The sequence below is a fragment of the Danio aesculapii genome, chromosome 5, assembly GCF_903798145.1.
Source record: "Danio aesculapii chromosome 5, fDanAes4.1, whole genome shotgun sequence".
Taxonomy (NCBI): Eukaryota; Metazoa; Chordata; class Actinopteri; order Cypriniformes; family Danionidae; genus Danio; species Danio aesculapii.
In genome coordinates, this window is record NC_079439.1 from 45,241,699 (window position 1) to 45,269,082 (window position 27,384).

The window sequence follows — 27,384 nt, forward strand, 5'->3', positions numbered from 1 at the left end:
CATCATCATTATTATTAAGGCTACCTTTATGTTAGTGTAAAGACCTATCTATTGTTAATGACCAATCTATTTTCTCTCGCTTTTAATACATACTCCTTGATACTATTTCTATTATTGCTTTTACTGATTAATCTGATAGTCTTGCTTTTCTTTTTACCTTTTATTTTCTTAGTATTCTATTTTGTACACAGTAAAAATATGTGTTAACTGACAGCTTCTGTATTTTGTGATATATAAGAGTTTTCAGTTTATTTACGGTTGTGAACTGCATTATGGTACCTTGATCTCTGCTCTGTCGACTTGTGATGTTGAAAATTCAACTCAACAGTTTAACAAAGTAACTTTTACTTACATTTTACTAGTTTGAAATAATATAATGCAGAAAGAAATAATATTTAGAAAAATAAGTCCAATACCCGAAAATGTACTGGCAGCTTCTTACAAGGTTTTTTTTACCGTAACAATACCACCACAAACTTTATTTCATATAAACTGTTAAAAATGACAATAAAAGCCACTTTTAATTTTTTTTTTAAATTAAAAGCTGTTAGAAGATAGTTCAATACCTCATATTGCAATTCAAAAGCATAAATAAATGGGCAAAAACAAAAAATGTGAATCACAAATACGAAAAACTAATTTACAGATATTTTTGGTGTATGTACAGCACTTTGGTCAACTTTGGTTGTTTTAAAATGTGCTCTCTAAAAATATATTGTTTTGTATTGTTAAGGAGCAGACAGATAAAAAATAAAATAAGTTTTTTTTTATCACATTTAAAAGTTGTTTATTATTGTTGATGTATATATTATTGATGGCAAAGCTAATTTTTCAGCAGCCGTTACTTCTGTGTTTAGTGTCACGTAAAATGAAATAAAAAAGAAAGAAATCATTTTAATATGCTGATAGGGTTGCCAGATCTGTTTGACAAAACCTGCCCAACTGCTAAATGTACATAAATAGATGGATTACATATTGATTATACATTTCATTTGATAAATTTAACAAGTCTTCTCAAGTATCTGATGAAGTATTTTAGGGTTATCAGTTGTATAGGGTATATGCAGAAGTATGCAGAAGAACTTTAAATTTTTCAGTAACCTGGGTCAAGTGGTTCGAATGAACAGTATGTCGTTACAAAATCGGTGCGTTTAAGGTGTGTTTTCTTTAAAAATCAGCGATCTCCACTGCTTGATTGATATATGATATAAAGTGAGTCTCACAATGTGCAAGAAGCATTAACTACATTTACATACACAGCATACAAAGCATTAAATTACATTTATCCTAGCCATATCTTTAAAATATGAAAATTTATTTTACTTCAGTATTTTCAATGGAGTTTCTGTGCTAGCCTGCTGATCTTGAAAGTGCGTGTATGTAAACAGCTTTATATCTTATTTTACACTTGAACAACTAAATAAACGCTGAAGTCTACTTAACTGATTGCATTTTAATTACATTACAACATCGATGCTGTAAAAGGAACCGTATAAAAAATTGTTTATCAGTATGGGAAGAAATACTAGCTGTGCATATACCCTATTGTGCTTTAATAAGGTATCATCTGAGCAATCTCAGCAATTAGCCTGACAATTAAAACAGAAGTCATTTGGTGCATTTGAGCATTTATTAGTTCAGCAATGATTGGTAGATGTTTTTAAGTTAATGTTTAAGTTAACAAAACCCATCCAACAGCTTATCAAAATGATCCCAATTAAATGATCCCCTAATAAAACCTCACTCTGCAACAGTGTTGAAGTAGCCCGAGTCCATGGGAAAACATCCAATGTTGTTAATTGACCTTTTGCAGCTGTTTGATTGACAAGCCGACCAATCATAATGCAGATATTCTGTGCCCTTTTCTCAGACAAACAAAATGGATAGACTAATCAGACATAGTCGAGAAACACTGGTGATTAACATGAAAAAAGGTGAAAATGCTCAGAAAGGCTGGGAATATATTTGAGGTTTTCCTGAAACCTAGAGAAGTTTGTGTGAACAGCCTAAATGGTCGATCAATAGTGCTGCACTTGCTAAACAGATGACTTAAAACACGACGACTTGAGAATGATTACCTAAATTTTGATGTTATTGGATAGCCAACCAAACATTTGTTTATGTTAATGAGACATCACAATATCCAGTAAACTATCTGAGGATATATTCATAGATGCATTATCTCATTCAAGATGCCACGGTTTGCATGTGTTTGTGAATCTATACAATTTTAATTGTATTCAAATTATCCAAACTTCCCATCATTATACTTGTAGACTATAGCTGCAGTCTTTATTTTGTTTTCATTTATGCTCACATCATAAAAATCTCCCTGGTATGCATAATGGAGACTATTATGTCTGCTTTCATCTGAAATCAGCATGAAATTTGTACAGAAATTATTCACAATTTCCCTGGAGAGTGCACAAATTGATAGGGGAATGCCATGGCTGTTACTAAAATCAAAGCTTTGCAATGGGTCTATACCACATTTTTCCCATGGAGATTCCCATGATTGCTGATTTGGGGTTACAAAAGCATTTATTATTATCAATCAATTATCAATTGGGGTCTTTACTGTTACATTTGATCCATTTACTATTCATTTATTCATTTTCCTTTCGGCTAAGTCCCTTTATTAATCTGGGGTCACCACATCATGGGGGAAACCGGAGCACCCGAAGGAAACCCACGCGAACACAGGGAGAATATGCAAACTCCATTTACTATTTGCTAAATGATTGATTAAAAATAATAAAAACAATGATAGACTAATCATAAATTAACCATTAGAATGAAAGTTTGTGCTGTTTGTGAAATGGATTCATCCTTATTAAACCACATAAGAACATGTCTTTCTTGCGTTTCACATTGAAAAACATCAAGGTTACGAATAACAAAAAAAATATATATCACGAAGGTTCACGCTAATCATACATACTCCACTATTGCTATACCAGGAATTTTTAGATCCTTACAGTGCTCTGAACATCCCAACGCTGGTTGAGGAGCTCATTGTGGAGAATAAGATCACCTGCCACAACGATAATCAAAAGACTTTCAAGGATGTGGGGAGATGAAAGCTACGATTCACAGAGGAAACACTGTGGCAGATTTCCAGCACATTCCTGCTGATTCTGATCACCTCTCAGAGAGCGCGACAGATTCATAAGGCATGGTGTTCATGCGAGAGTTCACACATAGGTCAAAATGTTCATTTATGTCCTCTACAGTCTCAACTAACTCAAAAGTTTAGCTAGTTTTCGTTTGTGAATTTACTGTATCTTATCTTATTTCCGTTTGTGCAACCTGAACTAGAATTCATATGTTCATAATGTGTTGATGTTACATAACCTGTGTAGGGTGTAATTAGATATAAAAAGTAATAGTTCAGGGCGACACTGGTAGTGGGTAGCACGTTCACCTCACAGCAAGAAGGTCGCTGATTCGAGACTCGGCTGGGTCAGTTGGCATTTCTGTGTGGAGTTTTAATGTTTTCCCTGTGTTTGTGTGGGTTTCCTCCGGGTGCTCCGGTTTCCCCCACAGTCCAAAGACATGTGGTACAGGTGAATTGGGTATGTATGAGTGTGTGTATGAGTGTATGAGTGTGTGTGAATGAGTGTGTGTGGATGTTTCCCAGTGATGGGTTGCGGCTGGACTGAGTAAAACATATGATGGACAAGATGGCAGTTCAATCCGCTGTGGCGACCCCAGAATAATAAAGGGACTTAGCCGAAAAGAAAATGAATGAATGAATGAATGAAGTAATAGTTCATGTAATCAAATTCCTTTTCCACTGACAAAGTAAGGGGTTATTTTTAATTTTTAGGTCATTTAAAGGTGCTGTCCAGATCTCGAAGCACTGTTTATTAACTGTAAGCCTTTTTACTCCCCGCGGGAGTTCTGCTCGTTCATCCTCGTCAGTGTTTACATTCCTCCGCTCGCGCACGCGAGTCTGGCGATACAGAAACTAGCTGATCAGATCACGGTGTTAGAGCAACAACACCCGGACTCTGCTTTAATCATTCTCGGGGATTTTAACAAAGCAAAACTGTCCCGTGAACTGCCAAAATATAGACAGCATGTTACATGTCCCACAAGAGAAAGCAATATTCTGGATCACTGCTATACCACAATAAAGGATGCATACCGCTCCGTCCAACGAGCAGCTTTGGGACACTTTGATCATTGTTTGATTCATCTCATTCCAACCTACAGGCAGAAACTGAAAACAGCCAAACCTGTATTAAGATCTGTGAAAAGATGGACTAAGGAAACAGAGCGGGATCTACAAGCCTGTTTCGACCTCACTGACTGGAGTGTTTTTGAAGCTGCTGCAAACGATCTGGATGAACTCACAGAGACTGTAACATCTTATATCAGTTCCTGTGAAGACGTGTGCATTCCTACCAGGACTCAACTCACATACAACAATGACAAACCATGGTTCACTGTAAAACTCAGACAGCTACGTCAGGCCAAGGAGGTTGCTTACAGGAATGGGGATAGGGCCTTGTATAAGCAGGCCAAATACACACTGGAAAAGGAGATCAGAGTCGCAAAAAGGAACTATTCTGAGAAACTAAGGAGTCAGTTCTCTTCCAGCGACTCAGCATCCGTGTGGAAAAGTTTGAAAAACATCACAAACTACAAGACACCATCCCCCAGCACTGTAGACAATGAACAACTTGCAAACGACCTGAATAAGTTTTACTGCCGGTTTGAGAAAACCCCCCACACCCACTCTGAACTGCTCTTCACGCCACCATTAACACCTCCACCACCCCCCGCCTCCCTCATACCTGCCCTACAGTTTAACGAAGACGAGGTGCGCCAGGTCTTCCAGAAACAGAAGAGGAAAAAAGCACCAGGCCCAGATTTTATAACACCAGCCTGTTTAAAATCCTGTGCTGACCAACTGGCCCCCATCTTCACCCTGATCTTCAACAGATCACTGGAGCTGTGTGAAGTGCCCTCCTGCCTCAAACGCTCTACCATCATCCCCATCCCAAAGAAACCCAGACTTACAGGACTAAATGACTACAGACCAGTGGCACTAACATCTGTGGTCATGAAGTCCTTTGAAAAACTGGTGCTGGCCCACCTGAAGGACATCACTGAACCCTCACTGGACTCTCTTCAGTTTGCCTACAGAGCAAATAGGTCTGTGGATGATGCAGTAAATATGGGGCTGCATTATGCTCTGCAACACCTAGACAGACCAGGGACCTATGTGAGGATGTTGTTTGTTGACTTCAGCTCGGCGTTTAACACTATCATCCCAAAACTTCTCCTGCCCAAATTAACTCAGCTCTCTGTGCCCACCTCTGTCTGTCAGTGGATCAACAGCTTCCTAACGGACAGGCAGCAGCTGGTGAAGCTAGGAAAATTCTCATCTAGCATCCGCACAATCAGCACTGGCGCCCCCCAGGGGTGTGTCCTCTCCCCACTGCTCTTCTCCCTGTACACGAATGACTGCACATCAAAAGACTCCTCTGTGAAGCTCTTGAAGTTTGCAGACGACACCACACTTATCGGCCTCATTCAGGACGGTGACGAGTCTGCTTACAGACTGGAGGTTAAGGAGTTGGCTGTCTGGTGTAGCCACAACAACCTGGAGCTCAACACGCTCAAAACAGTGGAGATGATAGTGGACTTCAGGAGAAACCCCCCTGCTCTCCCCCCACTGAGCATCATGGACAGCATTGTGGCAGCAGTGGAGTCATTCAGGTTCCTGGGTACCACCATCTCTCAGGACCTGAAGTGGGACACTCACATTGACTCCATTGTCAAAAAAGCTCAACAGAGGCTGTACTTTCTTCGTCAGCTGAGGAAGTTTAACCTCCCAAAGGAGCTGCTGAAACAGTTCTATACCTCCATCATTGAGTCAGTCATCTGCACATCAATAACTGTCTGGTTTAGCTCAGCTACTAAATACGACCTCCAAAGACTACGTCGAATAGTTCGGACTGCTGAGCGAATCAATGGTACAACCCTTCCTACTCCCCAAGAACTGTACTTATCCAGAGCGAGCAGAAGGGCTGCCAAAATCACTCTGGACCCCTCACACCCAGCACACTGCCTCTTTGAACTTTTACCTTCTGGTCGACGCTACAGAGCACTGCGCACCAGAACAGCCCGACACAGAAACAGTTTCTTCCCTCAGGCAATCCATCTCATGAACACTTGATGATAATAATTGCGAAACCAACATCACTACTTGCTATACACTTTTATACACATATACACTTATTTAACAACACACTTTACATGCCAATTTGCACATAACAGCTGCACATATAACGTTGTATATAGTAATAAACACGTACATACACTTGTCATCTGTATATTTGCACTCACTACTTCTATTTTTTAAATATATTTATTATCTGTTTTTTGTCATGTCTCTGTAATGTTGTTGCACTGTAGAAGCTCTGTCACGAAAACAAATTCCTAGTATGTGTGAACATACCTGGCAATAAAGCTCTTTCTGATTTAATTACAGTACAACAGTTCTATATTAATTCATTCAAGCAGAGTAATATATATTTTTTGCAGAATAATTCTCTTTTTCGACTAAAGAAAAAACATTTATCATTTATAAATTGATATAAATTTGAGAAAACTTTAATGACTACAAAGTATTAATTCAGAGAAGCAGAGTAATTGTGTGTATATATTTGTTTTTTAGACATTTAGCTTAATTTTTAACTAAGATGTTTTATTTATTTGACAATTGCACACTCTTAAGAAATAATTAAATGGTTTAGAAATTTATGTCAATACACTGTACATATGAATTTATGTATTAGTAAAAAACAATTTGACTCAAATTTAAAGAATAAAGAGTTTAATTTATAGATCTTTTTTTTTGTTGTTGCATGAAGGACGCCAGAGAGACCAGCGTCTTCCGGTAGGATGCTTAGAACTTCCGTTTACAGCATTTCTTGACTTATCGATCTGAAAGTAATGTTTTGAGTGGCTTACGGAGTGTTTTTGTGATGCACAACTTTATATTGAAAGATGTGTGTTAAAGCCATTGTACTTTGTACATTGTACATATGCGGTTCAATTCAGTGTCTGCCATCAGATAAGATGTTGAGATATAGAGTTAGTATGGCCGAATTGTCAGCTGTTATACTGTGCTCAGTGGGCTTTTCAATGCCCACACACACACACACACACACACACGCACGCAAACGCGCGCACGCACGCACGCACGCACGCACGCACGCACGCACGCACGCACACACACAATACATTCCATATTACTGGGATGAAAGTTAACAGGTATGCAAGACATGCAATTTCCAAAAATGTTAAATAAATGTACATTACTGATACTCCGCTGACTGGTTTGCATGTTGATTCTAAAGCCTGGTTTTTACTTCTGCGTCGAGTGATCGGCATGACCCACGGCACATGCCTTGCGCGTTGTCGTGCATTTATACTTCTGCGCGCTGTTTAAGTTGCTCTTCAATAACACTTTTCGAAACGCTAGCTGGCAGTGAGGTTATGTTCCTCTGGGTCGAGTTTCTTCACTGGTCTTTTGTTTTTACTGAACGCTACCTTAATGTAGACTCATTTTGAGGCGGGACGTGCAACAACTTTAATCATAAGGTAAACACAAAACAAAACTTTCCATTTGGAGCTCCTTCACAGGACTCCATACTTATAAACACTCGCTCCAATGGGCTCTTGGCCCCACCCACACTCGTCAGCACTTTCAAGCCGACCAATTACAGTGCTTGTGCTACACGTGGCAGCGACGTGTAGTTACAAGTTTTGAGAGGTGCACGACATCCACGGCCACGGTGAGGGTTATGCGTCCACACGCAGACTGCTTGACGCAGAAGTATAAATCAACCCTAATTGGGAATCGTTTATGTTTCATTTAGTAAGTTTGTATTGTGTAGTATTTGCCATGTATTGTCATTTCAAAACGTCACTTTATTTTCACTTTGTGCCACTCTTTTAATCAATGTGTTGCTGAGACAGCATGTATGTGTGTCAAACATTTTGGTAAATTACATTTGTTTGGGTTGGTTATATACTCACTCCCAGGGTCGTCGATATCAAATTTGTTATTTAGCTGCACCATATTGGTGTTTTGTAACATCAAATTTTTACAAGGTAGGTTGTAAGCTCAATAACCAACCCCCAACCTGGAGGACCAGGACATAAACACATTACACTACAGATAATTTAGCTTACCCAATTCACCTATAGCGCATGTCTTTAGACTTGTGAGGGAAACCGTCACCCACGTGAACACGGAGAGAACATGCAAACTCCACATAGAAATGCCAACTGACCTAGCCAGGGCTTGAACCACTGACCTTCTTGCTGTGAGGCGACAACAATACCCACTGCGGCATCATGTCGCCAAGTTGGTTATATATTTGAAAAAAAAAAGATAAAATGTTCATTTTAGCGATGACTGTGCCCCATTTAAATGGCAGAAGATGCCATCTTATGGTGAGAGTAATTGCCTCGCAGCAGTTGTTTTCATTCCCATTAGATCACATGTTTTAAATGATCAGTCCAGGAGGTGGCACATTTTGGTGAATCAAAAGCTGTCCATTTGTGACTCTTTGTACGCATCAAGCTGCCGACAGGAAGTTTGAAGCATCCTGCTTACGCATACACGCAAAGCATAATGAGTAATTTTGCATTCTATATGAGTTGAGATTTATGCAGATTTTTTGTATTTAAGCAATTCAATTACTGAGTAAATTAGTTTTTTAGACAAAGTAAATTAAAAGTAATAAAAATACAATTGTAATGATGTAAGTAGCAATTAATTATTTCTCTGAAGTAACTTACCAAGCACTGTACATAACATCTGACCAGTTCATTTTGATGAAACATGACAAACATCTCTTAGATAGAAGCAGTTACCAGGCAAAGTTTCTTTCTTCATACGAAGATCTTTAGATTTAGAGCGGAATGTGGTGGAGAATGTGGGCATGGTGCATCTCCAGAGAACATATTAAACCGAAGATCATTCACCAGTGCTGACCATTTATATAAATCAACATCTACAAAGTCTACAAACAGCAAACGACTTCTCTGCGAAAGGCTAATTGAAAGTCAGCGTCCTCTTTTATCCCTCTTTGTCTTGACTGCAGGAATCCACATACTTCAGATCTTTTTGAGAGCAGAGACCTTGCTCCTGAAGTCCAAGGTACAACCAATTAACAGGTTATTAACCTACACATCCGTCGCCTCAATACTCTCAATGACTTGTGCTACAGATGTAACTTGACCTTTCCACTCAGTGCTAGTTGTATAAGAGCAATGGACCTTGATGCGATTGTGCCTGATAAAACTAGCTGCGATACTACATATAGAGCCGATGTGCTATTGATCTGAAAACAGAGCGCTTAGCCAGAAACAGGGCTTCCATTAGTCAAAAGCTGCTAAGGATGGGAGATAACAGGCTACAGCTGGGAACAAGGCAGGTGTAATCGGATGACACTACAGAGAGATGTGTGGATAAGTGTGTGTGGAGGACTGAAAAGAGCAAACAAAGTGCTGCAATCTGTCTAGACATCAGCAGGCTGTGGGCATGCCAAATAGTCAGGAAGGGGTGATTTCGAGCGTAAAAGGGGTAGTGATGATTGTATTTGTGTGGATTTGGTGGGAGAGAGGTATGAGATACTAGGGTTTTATCTGACACTTAAGTTTTCATGAACTTGTTATGTAGTGGAGTCTAAATTGTTTGTTTATGTTAACTTTTTTACTGGGGACCAAAATTTTCGTTGTAAACTAGTATATAACAATAAAACTTTCTAATTCTAAATTAAAGAATTCATCCTATGCATTTGAAAGTGTCTACATCTTAAGGATAAATATAAGTATTGCTCTACTATTTTAAAGCAGCTTTAAAATGATGTTGAGACTGGCATCAAGTGCATTTTTTGTCTTGGTTTCAATGTATTTTGTACTTAGTTTAAAACCACTTCAAGGGCAACCCCCAATCCAAGGGCATTTAATTATAATATTATAATATTATAATTATAATGGAAGCTGTGTTTTTAAAGCTATATGCATTTTTATTTTAATAATTTCATTTAATTTCCATCTGTTTCTCTAACAGGAATGGGTGCATCAATTCTACAGTATCAATATATCAGTACTAACAAACCTATTATTTGGTGCTGATACAGATATAAGAAAATAGATTTTACAATTCAGTGCTTCCCACAGGTTTGGAATATATTTGTGGTAGTAGCCTGATTGAAACACACCATTTACCCACATCACATAAACTATATGCGACAAACAAAACATAATTAAATTTTTACCAATAATTTGATTTATTATGACACTGTTATAAACTGTTTTTTTAATGGGTTAAAGTAAAATAAAATAAATCACTATTTCTGTTACCATGCATTTCAGGAGCCATGCACACACTGACAGGTCAAATCTGCTTCTCTCTCTCTTTTAAGTTCAAAGCAAACTTGAATGCCAATGCATTTTAAATATGCATTTAATATAGTCTATGTGATATAGCCTAATAACATTATCAAATTAATAAAATATACAGCAAATGAGAAATAAATGACGGAAAAGGAATAAAAACAATCTCAAAAAACAAAGAGACAATCTCTCTAGAATATATAATAAATTACAAGATTATAATGTGTAGGTTATTTAAATAAGGCAAATGCATTGATTACTGGTGTACATATATTTTGCAGCCAGCTTAGGCCAGTCATTTCTTCCTCTCCGAGTATATATAGTAGTAAAGTTTTTCAGAGTTGTTTAGATTAAAGAATGAATTATTTATTGTTTCTCTCGCTCTAGCGACTGTGCACGCAGTCAGCTGTAAAGACAAGCGAAAGTAGGCTTAAGTTAAAAGGGAATGCAAAAACACATATGATTAACCACAGCTTTAGAAGTGAAAGCAAAAGTCGTATTTTAGGAGATTTAAATACCCGGTTGGACAAATTTTTTAAGTCTAAAAAAGGCGCGTCTCTGTGGGTCTGCAGAGCAGGTGAAACTGTCTGTGAGAGTGTTGACAGGTCTCATGATCACAGAACGAAAAGGGTAAAAGAGAGAACTAAACTGATCGTGGATGTTTGGTTATATTGGGTGGATACAAAAAATGTAAAAGGATGGTGATAATAATAGAAAATGAATAAATAAATACTTTTTTTTAAAGTACATATAAATATCTGCGTATATTTGTCACTAAATACATTTGGGCGGCAGTTATTATACCTGGGAGGCCCACCCAAGAAAACTGCAATTATACTCAAGACATGGGCGTTATCAAGCATGGAATTACATTCATATGTCAGTATTTTTTATAATATTTGTGACATCCCTGACATATTGGCCTGTGTCACATGATAATGAGAATATATACATCAAGGGCAAAATATCACAATAAAACTATGCAAATTGTATTTTAGTTTTTGTTTAATTTATAATATAATATATTACAAACATTTATTATGATTAAAATAAATCAATTAAAATAAAAAAAAGGAGAGAGAGAGAGAAAAAGTATTATACTCATTCATTCTTTCATCCATTCATTCATTCATTTTCTTTTTGGCTTAGTCCCTTTATTAATCTGGGGTCGCCACAGCGGAATGAACCGCCAACTTATCCAGCATATGTTTTACGCAGTGGATGCCCTTCCAGCTGCAACCCATCCCTGGGAAACGTCCATACACACTCATTCACACACATACGCTACGGACAATTTAGCCTACCCAATTCACCTATACCGCATGGTTTTGGACTTGTGGGGGAAACCGGAGCACCCGGAGGAAATCCACGCGAACATGGGGAGAACATGCAAACTCCACACAGAAACGCCAACTGACCCAGCCGAGGCTCGAACCAGCGACCTTCTTGCTGTGAGGCGAACGTGCTACCCACTGAGTCACCGTGCAGCCAAGTATTATACTGTATCAATTTTTAAAAAATGGTATTAGCCCTCTTAGAACCCTCACTAATCATCATTGACTCTGCATGTTTGTGACTCTATTTGCGCTGGTTTATGAGTTGGACAAAAATGAGCTGCTGTGTCTGCATACTTTATTTTGTGCTCTGTCAACAGTTCCCTTGAAAGATCTGTACACTTCCATCTGTGCTTTTATGGCATTGTGCTCTTGCTCTAATTTACCCTGTTTATCCTGTTTATGTAAATCTGGACCTTAATCTTAAAGTTCCTCAGACACTTTTTAGTTTCTTGGAATTCCCCAAACTCCAGTTTGAAAAACCCTAAATGTATTTACATGTCAGTCTATACAGCACTATGCTTTCCAATTCCTTGTCTACTCGTTTTTTTCATCTGACAGTGTTTAAGCCTTAAGTGATTTCATTATGACAGTGGACATGAAACACATAAATCACAACATAATCCATCGGTAGCCTGAGGCTCAATCATCAAGGCTCTTCAGAATCAGGTGAAGTGCAGGAATCCATAATTAGCCAATAATAATAATAATAAAAAACCCTGATCTAAATCCAAAATTCAGATGAGGTGATGGCCTGCTGTTTCTCACACTTCATATTTTCTACATCAATGTGAATGTACATGACACATTGATAGGCCTGTAAATAATCATAAGACATCTAGTGTTTAGCTAACAGATAAAAAAGGGACTTTTAAAGAACAAATCAAATACTCCTAATCAGAGAAATAATTATAACTGATCATTTAGCTGAACATTTCAAAAAACAAAAACAAAACAATTAGCATTTTAAAAAATTTAACCAGGACAGATTATCACTTCACAAAAGGCTAATAAAAACAGATTCAGATAAATGTAATCAGTTATTCATTAAATCTTTTTCAGAGTCAAAGCTGTCATGTCGTACCTTCTGTGCAATGCTGATGTGAAACAGGATGTTCTGGTAGCTGTGTCCATCATTGACCTGCAGCAGAAGTCTGTCTTGGTCTCCATCTGAACTATCATGAACATAGTGTAGCTGCTCGCCATCCAGGTCTTCCAGTTTAAAATGGGTGACCTGCGTATCACTGTGCACGTGTGTCAGGCGACCATGCTGAGGTGGATCCAGAACCGTGATGAACACGTCCTGAGGATTGTCGAGGTCGCTGATGTGTAGAATGGATCTGCTGATGACGGCTGTCTCGCCAGAGTTAATGTACAGGATTTGGTTGGTGATTACAGTAGGTGGCTGTGGAAAGAGTAAACAAAGTACAGGAAAATATTAAAGTTTCAGAAAGAAAGTATTTAATATTCTATACATTTATTATTGAATGTCCTTATTCTATGTTCTTTTACATCGGCATATTTTAGATTTTTATGGTATACAGAGGGAAGAATATGAATTCTGTTTTATTTGATGCTTGACATTATCACAACTGAAACAAGACGACAAGGTGGGACATAGAGTAGCTCCTCTCCGTTTCAAAACCAGCCAATAGTATTTAGTTTGTATCACAACTCTGTCAAAGTTATTGAGTGGAAATGCATCAGAATCAATGTTGCCAAGTCTGCGATTTGGTTTAATTTTGATCTGTGTTTGCAGGTTGTTTTTAAACGCCACCATTTAATATACACTATGCACACTATATATACACTCACTGGCCCCTTTATTAGGTACACCTTACTGGAACAGGATTGGACCCCCTTTTGCCTTCAGAACTGCCTTAATCCTTCATGGCATCGATTCAACAAGGTACTGGAAATATTCCTCAGAGATTTTGGACTATTGTGACCTGACAGCATCATGCAGTTGCTCCAGATTTGTCGGCTACACATCCATGATACCAATCTCCCATTCCACAACATCCCAAAGGTGCTTTATTAGATTGAGACCTGGTGACTGTGGAGGTCATTTGAGTACAGTGAACTCATTGTCATGTTCAAGAAACCAGTCTGAGAAGATTCATGCTGTATGACACATACAGGTGTGTTATAATGTTATAATGTCGCAGCAGAAATGGAGACTCATCAGACCAGGCAATGTTTTTCCAATCTTCCATTTTGCAATTCTGGTGAGCCTGTGTGAATTGTAGACTCAGTTTCCTGTTCTTAGCTGACAGGAGTGGCACCCGGTGTGGTCTTCTGCTGCTGTAGCCCATTCGCCTCAAGGTTGGACGTGTTGTGCGTTCAGAGATGCTCTTCTGCATACCTCAGTTGTAATGAGTGGTTATTTGAGTTACTGTTGCCTTTTATCAGCCCGAACCAGTCTAGCCATTCTCCTCTGACTTCTGGCATCAACAAGGAATTTGTGCCCACAGAACTGACACTCACTGGATATTTTGTCTTTTTTGGACTATTCTCTGTAAACCCTAGAGATGGTTGTGCGTGAAAATCCCAGTAGATCGGCAGTTTCTGAAATACTCAGAGAAATTCGTCTGGCACCAACAAACATGCCACGTTCAAAGTCACTTAAATCATCTTTCAGTCCCATTCTGATGCTCGGTTTGAACTGCAGCAGATCGTCTTGACCATGTCTACATGCATTAAGTTGATGCCATGTGATTGGCTGATTAGAAATTTCTGTCAAAAAGCAGTTGGACAGGTGTACCTAATAAAATGGCCAGTGAGTGTATATATTATTGGAACAAGTTGAAGTTGAGTAGATTATTTTAAAGAGATCTATCTTTTTAAGACTAGCATATTGATACTAACACCAAAAAAACTTTAATTTTGATTTCACAGGTACTTTAATGACTTAATGACAAGATGCATGAAAGAATAGGAAAATTAACAGTGATTTTTTTTGTGCATTTGAAGAATGTAAAACACATATATAAACCGATAAAAATACTGGAAATTGCTTCATGTCAGAGTGTTTAAAATCCATATTTCTGTTCTAGTCCCCCCCAGCATCCAATTTAACTCGATCTATCACAATTTCTTTTTTTTTAATTAAAATTTTAGTAATTTTTTATAGCAAAGATACAGATGACAAATATTGCAAGCAGCATTTGAACTTGTGTTGTCCACATGACCAGCGAAGCATTTTATACACAATACCCCTTTTCTATAAAGCAAATCACCCTAATGAACATTCATTAGGTTGCTGTTACACAGAGCGGTGGAGAAAATCAGGCCACTTTTGTTTACTACCGTACAGGAAAGAAAAGAGTAAACGGTTTATTTGAAAAAAGACAATCTTTCCCCCCGGGAGGGATTATTGCATTTTTTTTACTCTTATTTTCCTTCTCATAGGACTACATTCAGTGCCCTATATCTCTCTCTTATTCACTTCTCTATCTCTCTCTCTCTCTCTCTCTCTCTCTCTCCTTGCTTTGCCATACAGCCTCTACATTTCAGCTATAACTGCTCACTCAACAGAAGGAAGCGCTCAGACTTCTTGAGCTTCTGTTATCAGTCAATGTGGGGCAGGAATGTATTTTGGGTATTATTTGTTGCCATCCATTAGAATTCTGTTGGGGAGTTTAGGTTTCTCTCTCTCTCTTTCTCTCTGTGTGTGTGTGTGTGTGTGTGTCTTTTTATTCCTCACATTGAGAGCACCAAATGACCCCACAAGTATAGCAATGGCAGTTAATTTTGACCCTGTGGGGAATTTTTTTAGTCCCCATGAGGGAAATGGCTCATAAATCACACCGGATTAAGTATTGAGTGAAAAAATGTCAAAATGCAGATTGTTCTACAGTATAGATTGGGTTTAGGGGGATGTAATATAGTATGTACAGTATAAAAAAATCATTATGTCTATGGGACGTCTCCATAAAGATAGCTGTATGTGTGTGTGTGTGTGTGTGTGTGTTAGGCTGCTGGAGGTCATGCATTAATACACAGTCAGTTCTCCTGAGATCTGTGTAGTGTAACAAAATGCTGCAGAGGTATGAGCCTCAGAGAGACAGAGAGAGAGAAAGACAGAGAGAGAGAGAGAGAGAGAGAGAGAGAGAGACTGGCCCAATGTGAGCCATAATGCCCTTCTAGAGTCAGGATAATGGACAGTCAATCTTTGCTAAGGATGTGGACTATCGGTGTAAGCAGATACTGTATGCGGTCCACTTACACATTCATATTTTATACGGGCAAAAAAAGCACTAGTTTCAGTAAAGCTGCAGTCCCACTTAGCAGTTAAACCACAATGGTGCCAATCACCTTTATGGGTATTGTAACACTCAATATGGGGACTGGAGGAATAAAATGGTGTTCTGTAAACTGATCTGCCCTTTAGGGACTTAGTCCTATAGACTCTAGATTATCCAAAGTTGGACCATCGTTCTCTTTCATTTGGCCCTCCATCCCATCTGTGAAGAATTTGAATGAAGCTTGTGGCAAAGGTTTCAACACAGATCGTCATTCCTAATTTAATGTAACCTTTTGCTTGTTTGTTTGTTTGTTTGTGAAATGTTTTAATTAAACATTGTGCATGAATCAGATTTTTAAAAATGTAAATACTGTCACTCGACGATAGAGGACAATACACAACATATCGACGAGCAAATCAAAGCAAAGGCAGGTTCAGCTTGACTTATGTATTTAGCATTGAACATTGTGTTATAAATGTGTTTGTTTATGATTTTATTGTAAGAAGTTCATTATAAAATGTAAAAAAAAAACAATTATTAATAGGATTAAAGTATTTTTACTATTTATTTTTTAATATTAATAAATGAGGAAATTACTATGGCAGCTTTAATTTAATAGTTTGGTATATTTACCTTTAGCCCACCCCCTCAATCAAGTTTGTTTTTTAGTACTTCTTAAGAAAAAGTTTGGGCAGCCCTGCTCTAGATTAAAACCTGACAAAAAATTTTTTTCACAATATGTTTTTACATTTTTAAAAAGTAGTTCTGTAGACTACTGATGAGACCTTTTCCAAATGTAAAATGAAAATATGGTAATTTAGAGCATTTTTGCAGAAAACGGGTTGTCATGCTTTCAGATGTTTATAATCATTTTAAACAACACAATATGAAATTAACTTGGATGGATAATACCAGCCTTCTGAGCCTACCAGTAGGCGCAGAAGGCCCCTACTAGCCCATATTTATCAGCTGATGACCACTGAAAACACCCATTAAATGAAGTGATAACATTTGAAGCGGGTAACTCTAGTATCCAGGGCATTAACTTTTTGCTTCCTGAGTAGTGGCTACTGGCTAGTATTTGCCAAAGTGATGTACTGCAAATGCTTAAGGCAGGGTCCCAATAACTCTACCTTTGTCTTTGACTGATACTTTCAAACTGGTCAGCACAGGTAACACCTAAGAATCTATTCACAACCCAAACTTGTCATGCCTGTTTTCTATACACTGATCCTAATAAAACATATAATAGACAGAATGACTCTGTCTCAAATCAGACTTGTTTTAGACTCGAGGCTAGACTTGTGAGTCATGTGGACTTCTTGTGAAGATGCTGTTTGACTGCAGAACAACCAACGTGTCTCAATAAAGAATTCTGCTGATAGCAATTCTCCTGGTTTGGGTTCTCATTTTTCTAACAATGTGGACAAAGTTTCTAAAAATTTGTGCTAAAATAAGCCAAATTATTTTATAATGGCCTCAAAAATCAAATAGTTCAAAGTCTGTATAAAACAAACAAGACATAATTCATCACACACATATACATATATATTATCACAAACAAGCCATAATTCACACACACACGTATTTATATATATATATATAACTGTATATATATATACAGTTGAAGTCAGATGTATTATCCCTTATTGAGTTTTTTTTCTTCTTTTTTTAAATATTTCCCAAATGATGTTTAACAGAGCAAAGAAATTTTCACCGTATATCTGATAATATTTTTTCTTCTGGAGAAAGTCTTATTGTTTTATTTCGGATAGAATAAAAGCAGTTTTTAACTTTTTAAAAGACATTTTAGGGTCAAAATTATTAGCCCCTTTAAGCTATTTTTTTTTTGATAGTCTACAGAACAAACCATCATTATACAATAATTTGCCTAATTACCCAAACCTGCCTAGTTAACCTAATTAACCTAGTTAAGCCTTTAAATGACATTGTAGGCTGTGTAGATGTCACATCCTGTCTCCCTTGTGTGTTTGTTTTTGTCATGTGACCATCCCCATGTGCTCCTTTGTTCTAGTTCCCGCCATGTCATCATGTTCATCACCTTCACCTGTGTTCATCCCCTGTGTGTAATTATTGGCATCATGTGACAGTAGAAATGTCTTGAAAAATATCTAGTCAAATATTATGTATTGTCAATATGGCAAAGATAAAATAAATCATTTATTAGAAATGAGTTATTAAAACTAATATTTAGAAATGTGTTGAGAATTCTTCTCTCCGTTAAACAGAAACTGGGGAAAAAAATAAACAGGAGGGCTAATAACGCAGGGCGAGCTAATAATTCTGACTTCAACTGTATATATTTATATAAAAAAATGTATATGCTATCAGTGTCTGTAAAGAAAAGCCTATGTGACAAGCCTCAATATGAAGATGGTTTAATTGTATTATGCAGATGATTAATCTTGGGTATACAGTTAATCACAGTACACTTAATAATTTATATTAGAACAAGGATAAGAAGAAATCCACTGCATGTGTTGTGAATTAGTTTTAAACAGTCTATGGCAATTTCTCCTGTGTGTTAAAATAATTTATATAATTATTAATGAAAGAGCAACCTGTCTCTTTTTGTTTTACTTAGTATGTGAATGCAGAACGAAGCTCTATTACTCAGCGTTCTTGCACTAGATATATGTGTGTGGGTGAGGGTGTGTGTGTTTACCTGCTGAGAAAGAGCCTGCACAGTAACAGTCTGAGGCTGAGAGAACAGCTGAGGATCTGCTGCCCTTAACATGAACTGCCCACTTCTGAAAAAACAAGTTGACATTGCACTGCTGTAAACAGATTTAAGGATATAAATAATGTGGGTGACTCAGTGTTTGGCTACATTTGGCTAAAAACCTCAGAAATATTGTTGAGACCAGCTAACAGTCCACACAATGAAAACAGCTTGGTAAACATACTAAATAATGTCACACTGCTGGAATAACCATACCAACCAATGCCCTATTGAAAATGATTAGCTCCGTATCCCAACACCACAAGTCAACGGGAAGTAATAGTTTCCATTTCATATTGTACCATGAAAACAAACTTGTGTCTGTGTACAAAGTGGAAAAAAGCGAAAGAAAACGTCACAATAAATAAGAAACTCAAAGAAGCTAAAGGCAGAAACCAAAATGAGAAAAAGACTGAGTGGCTTTTAAAGAGAAACGATAAAGACTGGAGAAGTGATGCTGTGAGGAAAAAGAGGGATGAAGAATAAAACAGGAGTGAGTGTATGAGGGCACTTGTTAATTAAACCACAGACCTGAAGGGACTGAGAGGAGCCATTAAAGAGATAAACTAAGAGAAAGTTGAAAAGAAAACTGAGAGAAAACTGAAGGTCGGCAGTCAGTCAGACTTAGTGACCGCTGCATGTGATCCACAAAAATGTTGTGGCTTATGAGCACAGTGGAGTGTGTGTGTCCTGTCAAATGCCTCAGCAACTTCACAAAGGTAATTAAAGCTAATGACTGCGCGCACTACTCACTCAACATCCGCTGGCCTTAAAGATGCCATAAAATGGAAAAACTATATTGTACATACCTGGGTAGAGTTGAATAATAAGAGTTCAGACCATGGAAATGACATACATAAAACAACACCTTTGTTTCCTCCTTCTTATGTAAATTTATTTTGAGCAAAAGAGCACTGAAAAGCTGGTAAATCAGAACATACAGGCCAATCATAACCCACATACATATCTTGACATACAGTATAATAACCCCAACCCTAATCCTAATCATGACCACACAGTTGGGATCAACATGTAGGCTATGCCAAAATAACTTTAAGGGATAGTATTTGGCTATTCCCCCAACTACATTTGATTATGAAAATGGGGCAATTTTCTACTATCTTGTAATTACAACCCGTCAGCACAAACCGTAAGTACACTGTAAAAAGCAATAGCTGTTCTCACTAATTAAATCAAATGCAATTAATTTATTATGAATAAGTTTGGTCACCTTACAATATTTAAACAAGTAATCCCAGCTTTTTTAGCACATTAACTCAAGTAATCTTGATTTACAATAATATCTATTTACAACTTTTGAGTGGTCATGTGTCAAAAGCATGTTAATAAAACAGGTGGAAGAATTAAAACTTAAGCATAATAAGACATAAGCATAATAATTCATACATTTTTTAATTATTTGATGTTCAAAATGTATAAATATATTTTAATATATTATATATTAATATTAATACATGTAATATTATTTATATGATTACATACTATATATAATTTTTATATATAAATAAAATAATATTTATATAATAATAAATAAATAATATTATATAAATAATATTTATTATTATTATTATTACTACTTTAAACCTTGGTTGAAAAAATACATGTTATAAAGTGTTATATCGTTATTTCGCAGTATGCGGATGCTAAATGTTTTACAAGGTCAGTTGTTCATGTGCATGTGCTTTGCATTGTTTTTCATGCTGAGAAATTAATAAATGTATGCTTAAAGACATGTATACACTGTTTAAAGGGATTGATGTGATGCCTGATTGATTGATTGATGCCTGTTATACACTATACAATATTTAGACAACAAACATGTTTTAGAAGTGTAGGTATTGGTTCTTGTCTTTACTTAAATGTTTTAGTTCAGCTTACTTGATAATTATTTTGCGACAACGATACTGGAGTTTACTTTATTAAGAAGTTGTAAATACAAACTGTTTTAAGCTATGCTCACTTAAAATTAATAAACTACTTTACTTAGAAATTTTAAGGCAATCGGTTTCCTTTATTTCTAAGTAAGGTCAACTTATTATTACATTTTACAGTGTAGTTATTTTGCCCACTTCTTGACTGGTCGAGCCATTTCTGTTTAAATTGAACTAAATTAAACATCAAGATAACAACATTAAAAATAATTCACTCTGTTTATTGAGATTGAATGCAATTTGCTATAGTGATATTAACCTTAGCTAACTAGCAAATTTTAACTATTTAGCATACTAAATAGTCCAGATGATTGTGAGCAGGTGCAGCATTAATTAAAAAAATAAGTATCAGCTGAAATGACATGATCAGTGCAATGCATTATGGGCAGTGTAGTCCAAGAGAGTGACGGAGGTGATGTGTGGAGTGCCTTCTAGTGTGTCTTGTGGTTACCCCAGCTGATATGAAAGTTGTCTTATCAGGTCACCACGGATATGGTTTAATTTTCCATGGTGGTGTTGATAACTGAACTCTTTGAAAAGTAATAAAATGTGCCAGTCGTTGCGTTGGTAATGCAAGTGTAATGTAAACTGTAATATGGATGATGATCAGATATTTCTGCTTTTGGTGACAAAAATGTATTTCATATTTACTTTGTTAAAAAACGGAAAAATTAAATAGTGCACTTCTGCTTAGCCTGCTATGGAAAAATTGGTAGCCAGCCAACTGATTATACATATGCACTCTACCAGTGCGGTTGATAAAGCTCCAACTAGAAGTTAATAAGAATTATTAATATTATCTATTATATTACCCATTGCATTGTGTCTACTCCTACCCCAACCCTAAACTAAGCCCTTACAGTAAAGTTATAATAGTCATTATTGTACAGTGTCACAAAAATATTCCAAAAATCTGTATCTGTATCCCTTCTAGACTGTACCTGGCTCAGCATGGAAACAGTTTGTATGCATGTCATGCTGTATACAGTATCAGGCTCACATGGAAATAATTAACTATAGGAGCAAGTCTTAGTTGTAATTGGACACGTTTTTTGCACTTACTTGTGCATCATACCTTCTATGTAGGTGTCAGAGGATAATTTAACACATTGTATCAATCCATATTATGGCATCTTCAATGCAATGTTGTTTTACAAGTGAAATGGTTTTCAATGACATGGATTAATTGCTCCAAACAGATACACTTACTTGGTCTGCTCTTTGTCGTGAATGAAGCGCACTGCTCTGCGTTTGAGCTGAGTATAGGTGAAAGTGTCATCTTTGCCCAGCGCTCTCTCTCTGTCATTCTCCAGCAGCATGAGGTGGCCGTTACTGGGCGGCTGAAGGAGCTGGAGCAACATGCTCTCTGATTGGCTGTCTGCATCCTTGATTGACAGGAGTGCTGGATCCAGAGGCTTAACTCCACCAATAGGAACCAGCAGAGAACCATTGATGTAAAGCGAAGGAGCACGGCTATTTGCTGTAAAATAAAAGGTCATTACACAGTAATAACAGCTTAAGATATATGACAGATATTTGATCAATATATATATATATATATATATATATATATATATATATATATATATATATATATATATATATATATATATATATATATATATATATACACACATATATATATACTGCAAACAAAAAAACTACCAAGTCTAAAGGCCAGTTCACACCAAAGACTATAAAGAAGTATTTTCTTTAATTGTTCAACAGTATTAAAACAATATAATCAGCACCTATTGAATGCCCTATTGAATAATACTAATGGAATCAGTTTGAGAACATTTGAATTTTTTCAGCATTCACAGCCAAGTATCCATCCTGCTTTATAAAGCATTTAAATCACTTGTTGAATCATTAATAAAACACACAAACACACAGATTATATTTTTTAGTCTGTAAAGGCTAAAATCTACACCAATGTTCAGATCTATAAAATGGTGTGAAAGCACATAGCTCCATGTCAAATTCTGTACAGACATGTGCACTTTTAGCCAGAGTTTTCAAATCTAAAATCCCACATGCATCCACATGATTCTCTAAATCACACATACAGTACTCACATTTGGAAGTCGATATTAGAAATGGATAATCAATGAATTGTCGTGAATTAAATGATTATAAATGCAATGATGCAGAGGCAAAAAATAGCTTGACGTGAAGCTTTATCCTTGGTCATTTGCCAAGTTATAGACAAGTTGAAAATAGTTTTGCTCTTTGAAGTGCAATATTTGACAAAATATTTGTCAGTTACATGACGTTATATCCCCTAGTCCACTCTTTAAATCTGTGACAGGCAGAGAGGAAGCATGCGTGAGAGAGAGATTGTGTGTGCATTCATTTCTTTGTTAACTGTGATCAAAACCGATGATTTTATTATATTATTTATTATTTAAATGATTTTATTGTACACTTTCCAGTCCATCACAATAAAGAATTTCAACAGACCAGGGAATAGGATGAAATATAAGCTGGTTTGTCTGCAACTAATCAAGAAAAAAGTGATGATCCAAACTGAGGGCTTAAATCTATGGTTACATGAGGAACCAAACAAGACACAGGTGAACATAGTCAATTAACTGTTGAGTAACCATGAAAGGAAACTAGCTAACAGGAACAAGAACTAAACAAAGTAAAGAAACACAACATAAGAAAACACAAATCATAAGCATAAGAACATAACCGTCATAAGAAAATTAGCATGACATGTTTTAATGTGTTCTAATATAGCATCAGCTTTAGACATTCTTCAAAAAATTTAATTGAAAATATCTGTCAACTAACTCTCATCAGACTGTTGATATACATAGTTAATTTAATCATTAAATTGTTAGTTGGGATACACTTAAAAATGTTAGTAGATATTAAGATAACAGTCTCAACTATAATGACTACTAGCTGAGATGACAAGTTACCTACAGTCAGAATGGCTAGGATATCATCAAAATACAACATTACCAATTGTAATTATTCTTTATAGTCATCATTCTTGATGTGAATTGGTCTTAAAGATTTCTTTTACTCTATAGAAATTATTGTTCTATCAAATATGCAAAGTAATAAGTCTAGATTACCATGACAAGCTCTTGTTTTTAGGTCAGCATAATATCCATGACCACAGTCCGGGATGCATCTGCCATCCTTCAGGAAGGTGTTTTCAGCACAGACGCGACACACACCTGCACTCACACACTCCACGCAACCAGCTGAGCATGCTGGGAAATAACAGAAAAACAATCTGCCATTAGACTCCGATAGGACACGAGAGAGAACTGTGCCACACTATACTGAGCTCCTCTAAAATTAGCAGGCCAAAATTGGCAATCTAGGCAGTCACAATCCCTATCTCAGACCAGATTCACAGCTCTCACCGGTGCACTGTCGAGTCGAGTCATCTAGAAAGTAGTGCTTTCTGCATTCCAGCACACAATGTCCGTTAAATGAGGCATACGGCAACTGGCACCGCTGGCATTGACCATGAGCTTGGCACTGCTCACAGTGCTCTTCACAGCCTGTTCATAGAAAGACAAAGGCAGAGAGAGACTAAAGTTAAGAAACTGATTTACATTTTAAATGAGATTATCAGTTTACATATTTTTGGGTTTAGCAAAACTTGTGTTTTTGAAAGCCTCTCATATCCATCAAGGCTGGACTTATTTGATCAAAAATAATAGAACTACATTAAGAAGTATAATGTTCTGAAATAACACCATAATTTAAAACTATTTATTTTTATATATTTTATATTTCTTTTTAAAAAGCAAAGCTCTTTTACTCAATCCAGGCTCATTATACAATACCGGGGAGCACCAAATACGTCCCAGGAACTATTTTTTTGCAGTTTTTGTTTTCGCAAATCCACCAGAGGCTGCTGTGTATGCTTTTGCAGATCTCAAATTTTTCTCACGAGTGTCATTCGCGCCTGCTATTCTCCCATAAATCCACCAGAGGCTGCTGTCGACTGACTGACTGATCGACTGACCCACCCTTCTCCTTCCCTAAACCCAACTGACAGTTTTAAAAAGGAATCCAGAAAAAGATAAGCCCTCACCTGATTTTTACTACGGTTTTAGATTTTACCACATTCTCACCCTGTTATTTACTTGTTTATTTATTTTTTAGTTTTGTGTTACCTGCTTTTTGGAAATGTTTTTTTTTGCCGGACTCGAACCCTGTCGTCACGGTCAACTTTCTCTCTGCGTCTCAAGTCCATGGACGTACATGTCGAGCTACTGGACAAACTGATAACAGTGGGAAAACAGTCTATACAGAGGTAAGCAGTCAGCTGGTAAGTGCGAAAGGAAAGGTGTCATACTGCCCCGTAGCATGCGTTTTAAAGATAAAATGCAGTCATACCTACTTCTGGCTACATAATTTGTGATCTCCAGAAATGTATATGCCTATGTTGCTTTTACTCCAGCCTTTGGTGTCACATGATATTTTAAAGACTATTTTAATAGACAGGTTTAGTGCCGAAAAGCTATTTCATATTTCTTGAAAATGTTGAATTTTTTTTGTGGAAATTTGATGAAAAAAAAATTTTTTTGCCAAAAACTTTTTTCCAACACTGGCTCATTCTGAAAACGTACCCGTATATGCATTTCTGGAGAGCGCAAATTATGTACCCAGAGCTACATATGGCTGCATTTCATCTTTAAAACGAAAGCTACGGGGCGGTATGATGCTGTTCCTTTTCTCGCTTACCAGCTGACAGCTTATCTCCATGTGGACGGCTTTCGTGCTGTTACCAATTTGTCCAGTAGCTTCACACGTCGGCGGACTTGAGATGCAGAGAGGAGTTGACCATGGGAACGGGGTTCGAGTCTGTTGAAGAACTGTTCCAGAAAGCAAGACAAAAAACAAAAGCCAAATAAATAAAATAAACAAGTAAATAACAGGGTAAGAATGTGGTAAAATCTGAAAATGTGGTAAAAATCAGGCTGCCAAAAGGGCTTTTCCTTTTCTGGATTGCTTTTGAAAACCCTATTGGTTGGGTTTAGAGATGGGGGAGGGTGGAAGGATAGGTCGGTTGGTCAGTCAGTCAGTCAACAGCAACCTCTGGTGGATTCGCGATAACAAAAACTGCAAAAAAATGTAGCTCCTGGAACATATTTGGCACTCTTCAGACTCGGTATATAATCAGAATGAGCCTGGGTTGTTTTTTTCACTTTAGAAATGACTTTACTGTTATTTTTTATTAATTAAATGCATAATTAGTGAGCAAAACTGCTAAATTCTTGAAGAAAAAAAAACTTACTGACCCATACTTAATTGAAAACATTCATTCATTCATTCATTCATTTTCTTTTCGGTTTAGTCCCTTTAATAATCTGGGGTCACCACAGCAGAATGAACCGCCAACTAATCCAGCATATGTTTTATGCAGCGCATGTCCTTCCAGCTGCAATCCATAACATAGGAAACACACTCATACACTACGGACACACTTAGTTTACCCAATTCACCTGTACCACATGCATGTGGGGGAAACCAGAGCACCTGGAGTAAACCCACGCAATCACGGGGAGAACATGCAAACTCCACACAGAAATGCCAACTGACCCAGCCGAAGCTCGAGCCAGCGACTTTCTTGCTGTGAGGCAAACGTGCTACTCACTGCGCCACCGTGATGCTCCTTAATTGAAAACATATTAAAATATAATACATTATTAATACTATTCATTTATAATAGAATTAAAACGGATTAAAAAAAAAGCTAAATTAGAAATAAACTTCAGGTCCTCTGCTGCATTTTAAATAAGTGGTTTAGCAGGTTTAATAAGATATGCTACAATTGCTGAATAATGCTGGATAATATCAATCAAAGTCTGAAGAAAGTGAATTCTAAATGAGAGTCAGGAGCTTTTTTAATCTGGTTCATAACTACAGCAGCTCTGATAGACTCGTCTTTCAGTCTAATTTGAAATTGATCCATTAAAGTGCCATTAAACCTTGGCTATTGCACAGCGGCTGATGTTGGCACTATCCACCAGACATTAGTGGCCCTCCCTCGCTTCCCTGACTGTGACAACTGACTGAGAGATTGAAATGTCAAAGCTTATTGAGCTGGAAAATTGATTGGTTAGAATCATAATGAAGGTTGTTATTTTTCTTGATGACTGACTCAGACATCTCTCGGCATCCTGGTAGAATCCCGGTGAGCAACCCGGCACACAAATGCCATCCTGCAGGACGTATCCCTCCATGCACTGCAGGCAGTCACTGCGCAGGGGTCCACGGCACGCATTACAGCTCCAGTCGCACTCTGACAAAAACAGAGCAAAAGACAGAGTGGGTGGGAGGGATATGACAGGAAAATATGACAAATTGGAGTGTGGCTGAAGAAGAGAGTAAAAGAAGAGCGAATTAAAAACAAAACAAGGCCAAGAAACAGCGATGAGAGAGCATGAAAGAAACTTGATTTGCATTTATTGAAGAAAATACCAGCACTTTCAAGGCAATCCATGATAAAGCCCAATCACTTTCAATTCAGCATGCAAATTTCAACAGCATTACTGCCTGCAGGAATGAAGAACTTCCTAGACATGCTAATTAGTGAAGCCACATGCCAAGAGAGGCTCTGTGATTGTACTGTAAGTAAAGAGTGCTCAGAATAAAGCGCTTAAACATCTCTTGAAATTGTGATTTGGCATAGATAGTGTCAA

At 37.1% G+C, this 27,384-nt stretch overlaps 1 protein-coding gene across 2 annotated transcripts in view; it reads right to left on the reverse strand.

Annotated features, from left to right (window-relative positions):
* Nucleotides 1-27,384, reverse strand: part of fras1 (Fraser extracellular matrix complex subunit 1) — a 252,169-nt gene that overhangs the window by 70,962 nt on the left and 153,823 nt on the right. For both annotated transcript variants that reach the window (XM_056458293.1, XM_056458292.1), the window contains exons 24-29: nt 26,844-26,984; nt 24,091-24,231; nt 23,794-23,934; nt 21,914-22,184; nt 18,696-18,780; nt 12,847-13,167 (exon numbers count right to left, since the gene is read on the reverse strand). In XM_056458293.1, the coding sequence (XP_056314268.1) occupies nt 12,847-13,167; nt 18,696-18,780; nt 21,914-22,184; nt 23,794-23,934; nt 24,091-24,231; nt 26,844-26,984 (1,100 nt within the window). The remainder of the gene's footprint in view (nt 1-12,846; nt 13,168-18,695; nt 18,781-21,913; nt 22,185-23,793; nt 23,935-24,090; nt 24,232-26,843; nt 26,985-27,384) is intronic.